Genomic DNA, 17,430 nt, shown 5'->3' with positions numbered 1-17,430 from the left:
CTAACAAAGTCAACTCAACTTAATGCCAACCTGACAAAATTATTAATTTAGTTACCAGTTAACAACTGTTTCGAAGAGGTAATCTCTCTAGATTTTAGTTCTATATTAACATATTATGGTATGGACATTTCAATTATAATTAAGATATTGGAATGAGTAGAATATACATGCTAAAAGACGAACTTTAAACCCTTCAAAACCACCCTTAGGGCCGTTTGCACAGTAACAGTTTAAACTAAATTTTCATTTTAAACTGGATTAAATCCGTATCAAGTCTCGTTTGTTATAATATGTTACATTTTGAGTTTAAGTCACCAGCTGATTACATTCAGTTTAAGCTTTGACTGTGCAAACAGCCCTTAGAGTTAAAATATTGCCAAAAGATTCCTTAGTGCGCCTCTAAAGGGCCAACTGAACATACCTAACAAATTTGAACGTTTTTGGTCCGGTAGATTTTTAGTTCTGCGAGTGAGTGAGTGAGTGAGTCAGTCAGTCAGTGAGTGAGTGCCATTTCGCTTTTATATTATATAGATGAATGGACATAAGCTTATGAGCGGGTAGTGATTATTTAGAAGCTGATAGTTGTCAGTTAATTGAGCTGACCCAAGGTCTGTATGCACCAACAGCGATTAAACTGCGATTGCGTTTAACGTAAATGGTGAACACAACTTCTCCTTGTTCAATATCCTGTCTTCATAGACTGACGTATTTTGTAAATTGTGTTGTTTTTATTCTTTCCTCTGCTAGATTCAGTAGGTCTATCTAAAAAGAAAGCTCAATAATCCACTTTGAGCAGGATGCTTGAACTTGAACCTGATCCATCCATTTGCAATCAGAGGTGTGTTTTTCATTCATTTTCATTGTTTTCTAGTAAATAGAATCCATCTTGGTTGAACCAATCCAACCATATTTGTGGATGATGGCACAAAAACGAAGAAAAAGAAGAAGAAGAAGAAGAAGAAGAAGAAGAAGAGAAGAAGAAGAAGAAGAAGAAGAAGAACAAGAACAAGAAGAAGAAGAAGAAGAAGAAGAAGAGGAAGAAGAAGAAGAAGAAGAAGAAGAAGAAGAAGAAGAAGGTGGGTAAGAAAAAACTGTGGTTGAAAGAGAAGAAATCATTGATATTCTAGTCGCAGAAGCTATTCATTTTCTGCAATTGAACGACTTAAGTTTGCAGATACAAACGTGATCTGATTTTGATTAAATTTGTTTTGGAAAACAAATTACTTTTAACCTTTTAAGATGTACATCATCCCACTTTTGATGTCTTTTTCTATCACGCTAAACTCTCGTTTCTTCCAAGAATCAAACAGTTTCTATGGTGAGATGTGAGATACTTTTTAAACTGTGTTAGAATTCCTTATGAATAACATCAGTGCATCCCTTTTAATCAATGCTGGTAGTAATTCTCTTTATAGTAAATGCTCCTCCCAGCAATGCTCGCCATTCAACCTATGAAAACAGTTTGGAGTGAGTTTCACTATAGCCTATAGATGGGCTATGTAGGTTGGGCTGAATACTTCCTATAGTCTGAATACTATATAAGCTATTAGTTTTCCAGGCTGAGTTCAGCTACAATTTTGTTTAAATAAAAATACTAAGAAATTGTCAAAAGCCACAGATTAAATTGATACTTAGGAAGATCGTTTTCGGTTGTTACACCATTGTCAATCTCTGATAAACTAAAACTGAATACAAGAGCAGCGGAATTTTTGCTAGTAGGCGAGTACTGCTTTTGATCAAGGGCACCCATTGGCCCAGCTAGACAGTCTCCTTCCACTTAACGGTGTGACAAAATGGCGGCTTGAGCAACAGACTCGCCATAATAACAAAAATGTTGTTATTTATTGGTGTAACAAAATTTTTGTTATTTATTGGTGTAACAAAATTTTTGTTATCATGGCGAGTCTGTTGCTTGAGCCGCCATTTTGTGACACCGTTAAGTGGGAGGAGACGACTGTCTAGCTGGACCAATGGCAGGCGTTCAATCTCTTGGGACAAAAAGCAGTACTCGCCCACTAGCATAAATTCTGCTGCTCTTGAATTTAGTTTTATTTTATCAGAGATTGACAATAGTGTAACAACCAAAACCGGTATTTCCAAGTATCAATAAATCTGTGGTTTTTGACAATTTCTTAGTATATTTATTTGATATGAATAATTACCACAATATCAACTTCTCAACTACACAAAAAAACAACAACTTTTTATCTTCTCATCTGCATTATAGCCTGTATAGGGTAGACTGAAGACTGATATAGGCTAAATAAGCTAATATAGCCTAGGCCAAGTTCAGGTTATACATAGCTTATGAAGGGTAGACTGTAGGCTAATATAAGCTACTAAACTCTAGCGTAGCCTATAGTGAGGTCCACGTTATAATGATAGTACGGTATTTGATTAACATTGGTGTTGCTATCCTTGTCTATCATTCGTCAAAACGATGGCGGTATCCTACTCTAACTCCGCAACGTTATCAGATGGTTTTCGAACAATATAGAAGTATAATAAATTGGCAAAATATTCAATCTCAATTATTAAAATTTATCATTAAATCATTGAAAAATAGTTTTTCTTGAATAAAATACAGAGTGCAACAGAATAACGGGAACTTTTAAAAACATTAGTGGGAAGGGCAAAACTGATTTAATTCAAACTAATATGAATTTCAAGACTTGCCATTTGAGAATTATTAATAATATTTATCACTTTTTGACAATTACTTCTTCAAGATGGCTTCCTCCTGAACGAATACACTACACTCTTGAAATCTGTGTTGACGATTCCTCATTGATCGCTGCGACATCTGCGTTTCCTGCTCCCATGATCTGTCCATCTCCAATTTTCTGTTTGTGGAGCTATCTCAAATCAAACGTCTTCACAAATTGACCAATAACTGTGGTTGAATCATAACAGACTATTTAAAATGAAATTAACAATATCCCAGCTGAAATGTTGCAGCAATTGTTCAGGAATCTCAACACAGATTTCAAGAGTGTATTCGTGCAGGAGGAAGCCATCTTGAAGAAGTGATTGTCAAAAGTGATAGATGTTATAAATAATCCTGAAATGGCAAGTCTTGAACTTCACATTAGTTCGGATAAAATCATTTTTGCCCTTCCCACTAATGTTTTATGGCGTTTTTAAAAGTTCCCGTTATTCTGTGTCACTCTCTATAATTGATATTTTTTTGACAAGAATGAACAGTTTTAATACTTCATCAGATATACCGGTATCAGCTATCCTCTATAGAAGGCAGTGACAAGGCAGAGAATCGGCAACGCTGTTCTCCTATCTTTCTTCAATGCCATTATAACGTGGACTCCACTTTAGAGACTAATATAGGCTGCAAAAGCTATTATAAACTAGGCTAAGTTCAGGGTATACAAACCCACAGTTATATCGATGATATAGACAATATAGGGTAGATTGAAGACTAATGTAGGCTACTAAGCTGAAGCCTAGCCTAGGTTGCAGGCTATATAGGCTATAGTGGGGTCCACTTGTAACGCTAAACTGCAATTACACTGCTGAGATATGATGACCTTCGCCCACTTTCCAATGTCTCTAAAGTCTCGCAGGTTGGGTATGTCGGTCTATAGTGAGGTCCACGTTATAATGACAGTGGAGAAAGATAGGAGGACAGCGTTGCCGATTCTCTGCCTTGACACTGCCCTCCTTAGAGGATAGCTGATACCTGTGAATCTGATGAAGTATAAACTGTCCAAAACTTACAACTGCATTTTATTCGTCACGAAAAACTTTATTCTTTATTGATTGATATAATAAGTACATCGTCAAAATGATAGGGAGAGAAAAAACAAGGTAACTTTGTGCTATTCCTCTCTCAAATTTAGAGGGTAGCTGATATATATCCGATACTATTCAGTCTTGTTTAGAATTAGTTATTTGTATATCTAGAGTGAAAAGTACGACTTTTTCTCCCTGTGGGAAAAAGTTTGAAGCCCGAGGCGAAGCCGAGGGAAACAATTTTCCTGAGGGAGAAAACGTATTTTTCGCTCGTGATGTATACAACATTTTTCCTCATCTACATTTTTTTTATAAAAACTGCAAATAAAATCATTTTAATAACTTACGTATTGGTGACAATGTTTCCTAGCAACATAACCTAAAATCTAAAACCTAGAAACCGGTCGGCTGATTGGCACTGCCGATTGCGCTATCTAGCAAAAGTTGTCACAATAATATCAGCTGGATGTCTACCAAAAATGGCTGACTCCAGATCACGCGGTTCAGAATTGAATTGCAGATCAAAAATACTTGTTGGCTGGTATTTTGAATAGAATAAGATATTTCAAAAATTATATAAATTTTTATCGTCTACTAATATCAAGAATATAATATCATACAAACATATATTTCATGAGTTGATCAAATTTCTTGTTGTGCTATTGAATTCAGTTGACTCAATGACAGACACCTCTATTACGCTTTCTCATCTGAGCTTAGACCTTCTAACCTATTACAATGTAAGTTTTAAAATAGAGATGCCTCCCATGTAATTTAAATGGAGTCACTTTTCCTCCCTAGGGAGTTTTTCTGTTTTTTACTACCGAGAGCGAAAAAGTGACACTTTAGTATTATGTTTCAGGGAGTAAAGTAAGTACTTTAGACAGTAGGTGGAGGAAAAACTAATTTATATTTCATTTGTTAAGAAAATATATTCTTCAATTGTTGAATAATAAATTCCCATAATTGATATTTTGTTGATAAATTCAATTTTTACATTGTTAAAAAACGATCTGGAGTTAGAAAAGACTAGCGCTATCTGCTTTGTCGAATGACAGACAAGGATTGGCAACACCAATGTTAATCAAATAATACCATTTTCAGTGAACCTCACTATACCTTCATGCCTTATCCTGACAATGCCTATAAGAATGTAGCATGACAGCTCGTGACCATACTGTTCTCTATAGTATCTATATTCATACTCCACTTCCATGCTATTCTATATTTTATCATACACCTTTGGTCTACCTCATCCTATAATATATTCCTCTTTTTTCTCCATCAAGTTTTGCTGAATTTGCCTCAAAAAGGAAACTAAAAGTTCGTGACTTGTATTATAGTTATAATAGATTTATTCTTTATTGATTCATACAAGTCCAACATCAAAAATGATAGGGAGAGAAAAATAAGGTAACCTTGTGCTATTCCTCTCCCAAATTTAGATAAGGTTACACATAGTCCGAAATAGATTGAGTCTTGTAGTTGTTCACTACACAAAATTTTCATTTTTTAATTATTTTCACAAAGTAGATTTTTGAATTTGAATGATTTTCAGATTAATAATACTGTATGCATATTTCACTCCCACTGCTACTCTTCTCCATCTCATTCTTCCTCCCTTTCTCCTCCATCTCCTTTCTATTCTTTTCCTCCTACTTCTCCTCCAATTTTTGTTTAATTTGCCAAAAAAAAATTCTTTTTTTTGTATTTATATTCCACTTCCACTGCTATTTTATGAACTTTTCATACACCTTGGGCCTTTCCTACATCTATATATCCATCCAGATATTCCCTATATCTATTGACTAATAAAATTCCGTCACTGGAAAACCCATAAACAGATTACTTGTATTTTAGTTATCACAGAGTTATAGTTCCAATAATAATGATACCCTGTACAGTTTTGTATAGTTACTGTGAGTAACTGTGTAATGTTGTTCCAGTCATACTATTGTCATAATAGTAATTACTGTTGTAATTTGCTTTTAACGGACTGTAGATTGTGCGCATGATCTCATTCAATTCCAGGTGTATCCTGTATATACAGATATAGTCCATACTATTGTAATAGATGATTGTGGGGAAGTATAGATATAAAGATGCTAGTAAACTTGATATTCTAGGTGTAGTCAGTATTATATACAGATATATTCCATACTACTTCCATAGATATCGTTATTATGATTGTGGAAAAGAATAGATATAAAGAAGCTAGTAAACTTGATATTCCAGGTGTAGTCAGTAATATATACAGATATATCCCATACTACTTCCATAGATATCGTTATGATGATTGTGGAAAAGTATAGATATAAAGAAGCTAGTAAACTTGATATTCTAGGTCTAGTCTATAGATATAGGTATTGTGTACATTTTTGTAATGCAAGTACTAATGTTGGCAATGGGTATCTATAGATATAGAGGTTCTTGTAATCGTGTCTTGTAGTATCAGAGATCATTTAGTCAGACATGACTTTAAATGGAAAGTGAATTGTAGAGTATTGAACTATTTAGGGATATTTGACCTTGTCAAAGTATGACAGTGGATTTTGTTTCTGTGATGGAAAGGAGTAGTGTGGTTGGTGTAGGTGGTGTAGGAGTTGGGGGAGGATGAGGAGGGGGAGAAGGAGAAGAAGGTGAAGGATGCGGAGGAGGAGGAGGAGGAGGAGGAGGAGGAGGAGGAGGAGGAAGAGTGGGGAGAGGAGGAGGATATTGTTGTTCTAGAACAGTTAATGAGTATTGAGATGAAAAAGGTTTACAGAATTGCACAGAGAATAAATTAAATGACTGGTAATGATTGAATCACTTGTAATTTAATTCAATTTAGAAGTATTTTTTTCATTTAAAAATGATTTTTGTTTGTATGGATTGTAAATTGAGTGTGTAATTGAAGAATTTTGTAGTGACTCTTATAACCTCTAGCTACACTTGGACTGTTGTAAAAATTAGAATTGGAACCGTTTTGGGAGTAAGTTAGCCTGTGGTACTTTTCTGTAAATAATTCTCAATGATTCAATAAATAAATAAATAAATAAATTTCCGAAATTTATGTCTGAATATTTAATCACATTGGATCATGGTGACAGATTATTTTGAATATTTGGATTATTACCCTGGAGTGAGAGCAAAAGGAGGAGAAAGAGGTGAGGGAGGAGGAGTAGGAGGAAAAGGAGGAGAACAAGGAGAGCGATGAGAAGGTGGAGAAGGGGGAGTAGGAGGAGAAGGAGGTGGAGAAGGAGGAGGAGAAGGAGAAAAAGTATGAGAAGGAGGAGAAGGAGGAGAAGAATGAGAAGGAGGAGAAGGAGAAGGTGGAGAAGGAGGAGGATAAGGAGGAGAAGGAGAAGGTGGAGAAGGAGGAGGAGGAGAAGGGGAAGGAGGAGAAGAATACCAGGAAAATTTGAACAAAATTTTAAAGAGGAAATGAAACGAAAATGGAGAAATATGGGAGGGGAATATAGATTTTTACTGATTCCGAAAATAGTTATTTGTGCAACTAGTGCGCAAAGTGACAGTTTGCTGCACCGAAAGAAACGTTTACGCCCGAGCCGTAGGCAAGGGCGGAATGGTTTCTTGAGTGCAGCAAACGAACTTTGCGCACGTATTTCACATTAAATTTTTCCTACAGTTACCATTGAATATGAAAAGTGGGTAATTATGGGTAAAATTCCCTGAAATCAATCAAATGTTTTTCTGTGTAATTTTATATTAATAAAAACCTTAATTATTTAAAATTGAATAATAATAATTGAATTATAATGATTAGTAATTCAATTGAAAATTTATCTGACTGCTTGAAGGGGGTTTATGTAATGTAAGCATTGAAATGACTATAATCAAGGCACATAATGGCAAGGCAACGCTGTTCTCCACTGCCATTATAACGTGGGCCTCACTATGAGTGTTACCAACTTAATTTTGATTTTGCTGCACTGGTGCTCCATATAACCTACTAACTATTTTGCGTTGTCATGCTGCAAATCTGGAGTACGCAAAGTACTCACTTTGCGCACTAGTGCGGAAAAGTGATTCTTTGCGGCCTGCAATCAGTGCAGAAATGGTCACTTTTCAGGGTATCTCTAGGAAAACGGAATTTTTATGAAGAGTACTGATTTCAGTAAGAACTACCAAGGGCTCTGGAAGAATATCTACAGACTTCTCTCAAGTTAATATACAGATTTTTGCAGAAAATACAAATTACTTCTCTTTTTTGTAACATGACTTGCCTGATCAGTGATATCCCCCAAATGCTGCACATCTTCAGTCTCTAGCAGCTCACTGGTCTCTTGCCGACTGTACACTTTCTTCTCCTTTACTTCTCGGAGCAGTCCGTCCTGAGTAGCAACTGTGCCAGCCGGTGCAGACCACTCCAGTTCTCTGTCTCGATTCTCCCCGTTCTTCTCCTTGTCGCCATCTCCTGCTAGGTCACGTTTCTGCACAAAAATAGTAAGAAAATGAACAATCAAATCAACTTATCCAGAAATTTGCAATAATACATGGAATATGAGAAGTGTGGTTGTTATTAAATATTTTTGGCAGTTTCCGATTATACAGATTCTGATTCATCACATGACACTAATTCATGAGATCATTTCAAAGGTAACACATCAGAATCAAAAGTAATGTTGGTATTCATTGTAGCTTATCAGTTTTGAATTGAACCGTTCTTTTAGTTAATCTATATATATAAAAGCGAAATGGCATTCACTCACTGACTGACTGACTGACTCACTCACTCACTCGCAGAACTAAGAATCTACCGGACCAGAAACGTTCAAGTTTGGTAGGTATGTTCAGTTGGCCCTTTAGAGGCGCACTAAGAAATCTTTTGGCAAATATTTTAACTCAAAGGGTTGTTTTTAAGGGTTTAAAGTTCGTCTTTTAGCATGTATATTCTTCTTCTCCCAATCTCTTAATTATAATTGAAATTTCCAAATCATATGTTACTATAGAACTATAATCTAGATAGAGTACCTCTTCGAAACAGTAATTGTTAACTGGCAACTAAATTAATAATTTTGTCAGATTGGCATTAAGTTGAGTTGACTTTGTTAGGTTGGCACCAAGTTGAAGATTTAAATACATTTATCGCGGAAAAATTGATCGGGCACTGCTACTTCAATCCTGGGAATATTATATTACTAGCCGTCAGGCTCGCTTCGCTCGCCATATCCGTTTAGCCAGACGTTTAGTCTGGACCCCCGACTGGATTGTCCTAACATTTATGATAAAAATGCTCGAACGAAAAATGCAGGCGAGCGAACCGAGCCTGCTGATCTCATTCCTGGACGATCCAGTCGGGGGTCCAGACTAAACGTCTGGCTAGACGGATATGGCGAGCGAAGCGAGCCTGACGGCTAGTATTATTATATTGGAAAGCACAAAGCTGATATTTTATATTAAATTATTGAATATCTATGAAACTAAAATGAATTTTTCATAGTACGGTACTCTACTATATGCTTCGATACTAGGTTGTGATTACGTATAACTACACTAACTCATAACACCCGTTATACCCCACTTCTCACTGTACTGATATTATTTAAAATTCACTCTACACTATACAATATCGACTTACTCCAATTTGACTCTCAATGAGCGTTGAAATAGACTCATGATCCAATAATCTCTCACAACTTAAATATAAAATATCGGTACAAAAGCATAAAAAATGTATTACGAAAGAAGAAAATTATAATAACGTTCATACAGAAATGTTTCATCTAATCACAGTAAATTGAGATTAATTCCCAGATGAATGCAAAAATTTCCCTCACAAAGGCCCAGTTACATTTTAATTCTGATTAACTTCACGTGAACCAAATCAGAGAAGACCATTTCAAAAAGATGGATCCACTGGAATCAATCAGGATTGAAAATAACCCGGCTTTTTTGCAACCGGCACTAAGTACCTGATTGAATTATTAAAAAAGTTCAACAGCTGAGTCATAATTTTGACACAGTCCCACACACATAAACTCGCTCACTCACTTCCATCACCAACAGACGACGAAATAATTATTATCAGCTGTTTTTCCAAGGATGAATAATAATTATCCTTCTAATGTCCTTCAGCGAGTTTTCTCAGGGATGAGACCTAGTGCAATCGAATCTTTATAATTATAAACCTACTATGTTCTGAATTTCGTGAGAATCGTTAGAGCCGTTTTCGAGATCCGGTGAAATACAAACATATAAAAATCTGAACATCTAAACATTTAAACATATAAACAGAAGTTTCTCGTTTAATAGTATGGGATTACAGTTTACTTACTAAGAACATAAATCAGTTCATGATTTATTCTACAGTAGAAATATAGAAATGAATCAACAACATTACAAAAATTCAATTTCATGAATTATATCTCATTGTCAATCGGTCCCTATACATAAGTAGTTGCATTACAAATTCAAATTCACGAACATTTTCTGCATTTGAACAAATAAAATTTCTCCTTGACACAACTGTTCGATATGATATCATTTGTGTGATTTGATAGCAATCATGTAAGTTGGCACGACAATACACACCAGGTTATTCAATGCCATTGCATACCGCTGGCAATGATTGAATCATCACTCAAAATGTGATAGCTACCACACGTGAAGGTAAGGTGGGGCCGCGCAACTCACTTCAAACTGTCATAGTTTTGGTTAAGTAAGAAGCATAGATGTAATGTCTAATGTATGCTGACAGATTGTAGTGGATCAAGCTGTAGAGATTTGTTTTGTTTCTGAACTTGAAGTTGGAGATATATAAGCAGTAAAGGTCTCTTCAAATCTAGCAACGCTAGAAATACGTCCTATTACCCAATGTTAAATATTTAATTCAAGCTACTTTTTTGTCCCATTCTCATCATTGTAAAGTAGCTTTCAATGTTTGGAGATAGGACGGCTACATTTTCCGAAGACATATTTTAGTGAATTGGAATATTTTAAATTCATTTAATAATTTAAAAATCTGGTGTGGCGCACTCACACAACACTTTCCTTGCCGTTATGAAAATTTATCACCTGACGCTAGTGTTCCCGCGCATTTCAAGTCTACTATGCAAAAATCTAAGCCAGCTGGTGACAGGTGGAGACACACGCTGGAGACACACGAGGTCTGCTATCTCTTCATAGTGATGATTTAATAGAATCAACAGTTGCCAACAGTTTGCAATTGGAATAATAACATTTTCTGGAATTTCGAGCTTATTTTGAATTTTAGGTGAAAATGTTACTGATCATTAATTGTAGAGATTTTCATGGTCAATCTTTTCCATTTGGAATTTTTTGTTTAAGTTGTATCTGAAGCCTGATAATTGGAAATCTAAAATCAAACTTTACCTAGATGGGGCGGAGCTCCTGAAATTTTTACAGATATAAGACTTGTGGCAGTTGATAGAGCTTAACAATGACTATTTTAGGTATAAATTTGATCAAAATCGTTGGAGCCATTTTTGAGAAAATCGCGAAAATCCCTGTTTTTGACAACATTTTCGCCATTTTAGCCGCCATCTTGAATTGCATTTGATCGAAATTGTTCCTTATAGGGGAAGGACCTTACGTTCCAAATTTCAAGTCATTCCATTAATTGGGAGATGAGATATCGTGTACACAGACACACATACACTCATACACACACTCAAACATACAGACCAATACCCAAAAACCACTTTTTTGGACTCAGGGGACCTCGAAACGTATAGAAATTTACAAATTAGGGTACCTTAATTTCTTTCGGAATGCAATACTTTAAAAGGAAGGGCAAGGAAAGTAAAAATAACATAGTTAGTGAAACTTGGCGTAATGTGAATATACCTGAAGACTCGTATATCTTACAGCTCGATGTGCAAGATAAACTGTAAGATTCAGCTCAATAAACTAATGTGGGCTCAATTCATATAAAGTGACTCATAAAATATTACTATAAATTTATTTTATGAAGGAAAGAATTGTTTCTTTGTGGCAATTCTTGTAGGACTACTTCATGTAGAAAGGGACCGCGACTAGGTGCACCCCGACTACTTGACACCCCGACTACTTGACACCCCGACTACTTGACACCCCGACTACTTGACACCCCGATTACTTGACACCCCGACTACTTGTCCCATTTTAAAACCGGTTTTCAGGGAAAAGTTGACGTGAGCCACCCCGTCTACTTGTCTCCTTTCTAAGGAGGTGACAACTAGTCGGGGGGACACCCTGACGCGAGGGTGCGAGGTGTCAAGTTGTCATTTACGGTCATGACTAGTTGGTACCTTTGGTCCAGTAGGGGTCAAGTAGTCGGGGGGACAACTTGACGTCAATGGTATATTTTTATGAGGGTACAAGTAGTCGCCTATGGTCAAAATGACGAGGTATCAAGTAGTCGGGGTGACACCTAGACTGCTACCCCGTAGAAAACAACAAGAGTTGCAACCCTGGAACAATTTCCAATCGTTTGAAAGATGGAAAAAATTCCATTTATTTTTAAATTCTTGGAAAATGGAACAAATATAATTTCTTATTGGAACCACTAAAACTTATTCAAAAACATTTATATTGAGCGTAATGAACAAATTATTCAAATAGAATTGCCTCACTTTACTACCCGAGTGCGATTTCTCAGTGAAATCTCGGATTCTGAGAAATTTCATCAGATATCAAATAGAAAAAATCAAAATCATTCATTATTCAAAAAAATTAGTTTACAATACTGTACATACAGAACTGTAGAGTTCTGTATCCAGTACTGTATCCATAACAGTTCTGTAATCCAGTACTGTACATATAAAACTGGATTAATATAATCATATGCAGAATATGTTAAAAATTAATAACAATAAATTAAAAACTCTGGGAAAAAACCCTTTAGAGGTTTAAAAACCTGAGCGCAGGAATTAAAATATTATCCCATGATCCATTTCTGTTATAAAACTACATTTGATACAGAAATGTTTGTGAACCCAATTCTCTCATTATTGCTCTGACGTGTAGTTGTGGATCACTTTGATTAAGTATGTGATAAAATCGCTGTAAGTCATGACATTCATCAACAGATTTTAGCTTGCTGCTGATAAAAACCGTACAATAATACCGCGCTGATTTTTGAATTGACTGAACTACAGAACTGAACTGATAAAGAACATTGCCCCCTTCAATTAAACATGTTTGATCCTAGATTATTTCAAACATCACAAGAATGTACTACAAGTTTATCACTTAGAATTAGAGTTAGAAATACCTGAAATACTACATTCAGTTCTAGTGTATAGTGTATTCTGTGATATATATAGTTATACAGACTGGATACAACATTGGTAATACAGCTGAAAAAGTATGTACTTTGACAAAAGGCCTAGGTCATATTGTTGTCCGTGCAGTCTGACCTTGTGTCTGTCGGTGACTTGTCTGTATCGGGTCTGTGTCGTGTCTTTGTCATGCCGTGCCCATAACCAATATGTCGATGACATCACTCAAAATCACAATGACCTTCTCTTCTCTTCATTCAACTCTTTCTCCTTCTTCTGCTATTTTCAATTTCATCTTCATTTTCTTGATCTTGTTCTTGTTCTTCTTCTTCTCCTTGTTCTTCTTCTTCTTCTTTTCTTCTTCTTCTTCTTCTTCTTCTTCTTCTTCTTCTTCTTCTTCTTCTTCTTCTTCTTCTTCTTCTTCTTCTTCTTCTTCTTCTTCTTAATCATCATTATAGTTTTTAGCAGTGCAATATCAGTTTTCTCACTTTACTTGCCAATGTCAGTCACCTTGAAATGTGGCAGTATCACCATTACAATGCTGTTCTACAGAAATAGACATTTTCACTCCGTACTTGTATGACAATGACAATGTTCCATGATCAGCTATCAGCATAATAATATTATAAGATAACATGTAACTCTATACTCAGTCAGAGAAAACTTATATACAATTTAGATTGTTTCTTTCTATGTCTTAGTGTTCAGGTTGTATTCATTAATGCATGCATATAATAGAAGTCTGTTGCTACTATAATATCAGATCTTGAGTAGCCAATCTTGGCATTGTTGCCAATAATGGAGAGATAATTATCTGGGAGTGTCTTGATTGAAAACGTATATGGCATTATTGAGAACTCATAGTAGAGGTTTCTCAACAATAAGAAAATACATATTTGCACTTGATTTGGTTGTGTCATTTTTATGATAAACCTGTTGATTCTCACCCAATCATTGACTTATGTGTAAGCTACCACAGAGAAGAGGAAGAATCCCTTCTTCTTTGTGAAGCTACAGAGTATTCAATTTTAAATAGAACACAAATCTCAGTTCAGTATGTGATCAACAATTAAATGAAGAAACACTCATATTACAAAATTACAGCAGATGTTGAAAATGATGTCCAAATGATATCTCAAATGGGCGAGTATTTCAACTTTCCGTTAATTGACTTTATTATCAAACATTATAAAAACATTTCAAATAATATTAACATATTGCCATTCAAAAGCCAAAACCTAATCTCCCTAACTTTTCCCTTTACCTTCAAAACCCAATTGAGCAGAGCCTTTGAGGTTATGTTCATACCCTAGACAATATGAAATCTCACAGATCTGAGGCACTCCAAGTGAAGCTACTCATGACTATATAGAACAACATTGCTATGCGGCAGTGAAACACGTTCTCACCTCAGTGGTGGTGGACTCCTGTTTTTCGGTGTCCTCTGTGGTGTTGGTGGTGACGATGGGCCCCGAGTCCTCAACCACTCTCCCATCCTCCACGACCACCTGACGCTTCACACGTGTCTCGATCTGACGCTTCGTCGTCAGCTCTACCTTTTTCTTCGTCACCCATTCTTCTGCAACACGCGAACAGAGAAATGTAACAGGATAGAGCAGGAAACAAATATAAACACAAAAATTGATCAGAACAGTGCAGGAAAGTGTTAAGAATGGAGGGAAATTGGAATGTATCAGGATAATAATAGCATTAATATGAGACATATTGAGAATAGGAGGAAATCAAATTGTACAAAATCGTTGGAAAACAAGAACAATAACAGAAAACAATAAATTAAGCAAGACATAAAACAAGAAGAGGACAAAAAAAGAAAAAGAACCTTAAAAATTGTATTGTTACAAAAAGAAGCTTAAAAATGGATGGAGCTGGTCTGATGTCACGGATGTTGGAAGGTTCGAGAATAATTTATTTCAAAATATTATTTGAGGATTTATTATCAATATGTTTCCAAGTGAAAGTGATAACCGAAAACAATCCCCAAAACAAATTCCCGGAAACATCTCTGGGACATCATTTCCGAAACTCATGCCCAAGAACTGATTCCCGGGAACATTCCCGAAACTCATGCCCAAGAACTGATTCCCGGGAACATTCCCGAAACTCATGCCCAAGAACTGATTCCCAGGAACATTCCCGAAACTCATTCCCAAGAACTGATTTCCAGAAACATTTCCGAAACTCATGCCCAAGAACCGATTCCCAGGAACATTCCCAAAACTCATGCCGAAGAACTGATTCCCAGGAACATTCCTAAAACTCATGGCCAAGAACTGATTCCCAGGAACATTCACGGAACTCATGCCCAAGAACTGATTCCCAGGAACATTCCCGAAACTCATGCCCAAGAACTGATTCCCAGGAGCATTCTCGAAATTCATGCCCAAGAACTGATTCCCAGGAACATTCCCGAAACTCATGCCCAAGAACTGATTCTCAGGAACATTCCCGAAACTCATGCCCAAGAACTGATTCCCAGGAACATTCCTGAAACTCATTCCCAAGAACTGATTTCCAGGAACATTCCCGAAACTAATGCCCAAGAACTGATTCCCAGGAACATTCCCGAAAACACTCTCGGGAGCTCATTCGCATTTGTTCCTTACTACAATCGAGCAGAGCTGTGAGGTGGATCTACTATGTTAGCATGACGCTCAAATACAGTTAGCATTGTTACTTCTGTTTGTAAACTACTCAGTACTGCAACTTCCACTGCTGCTATCTGACATGAATAAATCGATGACTCAATTTGATTCTCATAACTCAAAGATCCCCAAAGAGTGCCTTGAAATAAATAATAATAAATAAATAAATAAATTTCTATTTCCCAAAAAAAAACTAAAACTACAACATCAATTACACAAAATATTAGATAATTACAATATTACATACAATAGTTAGTTACAAAAATTCTTATAATGTGTCCTCTACTTGTTTAGTTTTTTCTGTGTGGAAATTGACCTACTCCACTATGGCGTACCATGTTCTAGACTAGGTTTTGTTAGTTTTTTGTGCGTATTATTAATTAGTTAGTGTTTAGTAAGTCATTAGGTGGTTAGTTGTTATTTGAAATAATGTTTTCTATGTTCTGTCTTCCATTGCGCATCAACCAATTGTGTACTATTTTTTTGAACATTCTAGGGTGATTAATCTGTTTAAAGTTTGCAGGAAGTAGATTTTATAATGTTGGTGCTAAATGATTGATTGAATACAATATCTAAGAAATGACTGTTCCAAATCAGAAACTATGTCAAAACATTTTCATTCAAGTATTTTGTGATTGGTCAGAAGATTACAGCACCTTGTAATGGGCAATCATTGAAATAATGATAAAAATAATAATATAATAATAATGATAATAATAATAATAATAATAATAATAATAATATATAAATAATAATCATTCCGTTTTTCCAGGCTGTTTGTCACCTTCTACCGTGTGGTGAGAAAATAGCTTTCTGACTCCTAGACTTAATTCCAAATTGGAAAATATATTTCACATGAGATATGAATTATATATCACATAAACCTGAATTATATGTTTTCACCCTATCGATTCATCAAAATCACTCAGGAATAACTACAGACATGAATCTAGTGACTCTTCTCCTTCATAAATTTCACAATTTTCTAAAATTCTATGAGAAACTCACCCGGATTATCCCATTCAGTCTCAGCCAACAACACTGATATCCTATAAGCATCCACCAAAGCACAAGGCACTAATTTACACACTACTTTCCCTAACTTCAAAACTGCACACTTCACACTGTCACATCTCACTTGCAAACCGATTATGAACAAAACAAAGCACCTGCGCAGTAGAACATGCGCGAGTAGTGTCGCAATTTTAGCGTCGATTAGGGCACGTATCAGAGATAACATTTGGAGAGGTAATGTTGAGGAGCGTTTAGGAGGATGATAAAGAGGTCTTATTGGAAAAACAGTTATTGTAAAGGTTCAATGGATCTTGGAGAAGGAGCATTGCTTTGTGACATTGTAAAAGACGGAACGAATATTGGATGATGAGTGGATAATGTTAGGATATCATAATGATGAATTGAAATATGCGGAGATAAGAACGGGTGAGTTGAAGATTCAAATAGTGTTTCAAAGACTTGAGGATTCGAAGAGGGTTTCAAAGAGGGTTTCAAAGAGGAAGATTCAAAAATTGAGAATGAGAGCCTACAAAATATCAAAGAAATATGTTGGGTGGAAATACTGAAAGCAGAATGTTGTGATTTTATGCCAAGATTGTTGAAAACGAGTGTCTGAATATGGATAATTGTGAGAAGAATGAATATAGATGAATGGGGATATAAAGACAGAATGGAAGGATAAATTACATTAAATGAAGGAAACAAGTGAGTGAGTTAGAATTAAAGTAGAAGTTGAAAGAAGAAATATGAATTGGAGAATATAACAGTAGTCAGGTAGCATA

General features: G+C 35.7%; 1 protein-coding gene across 1 annotated transcript in view; it reads right to left on the bottom strand.

Moving 5' to 3' along the window:
- The window catches only part of LOC111057171 (serine/arginine repetitive matrix protein 2), a 64,749-nt gene extending 47,875 nt beyond the window's left edge, over positions 1–16,874 (bottom strand). The window contains exons 1-3 of the mRNA XM_039436013.1: positions 16,643–16,874; positions 14,381–14,550; positions 7,974–8,180 (exon numbers count right to left, since the gene is read on the bottom strand). Of these exons, the coding sequence (XP_039291947.1) occupies positions 7,974–8,180; positions 14,381–14,550; positions 16,643–16,874 (609 nt within the window). The remainder of the gene's footprint in view (positions 1–7,973; positions 8,181–14,380; positions 14,551–16,642) is intronic.
- Positions 16,875–17,430: the final 556 nt, after the last annotated feature.

This window comes from Nilaparvata lugens, chromosome 10 (genome assembly GCF_014356525.2).
Source record: "Nilaparvata lugens isolate BPH chromosome 10, ASM1435652v1, whole genome shotgun sequence".
Classification (NCBI taxonomy): domain Eukaryota; kingdom Metazoa; phylum Arthropoda; class Insecta; order Hemiptera; family Delphacidae; genus Nilaparvata; species Nilaparvata lugens.
The sequence above is the reverse complement of the archived record's forward strand: the minus strand, read 5'-3'. Positions and strand labels throughout refer to the sequence as shown.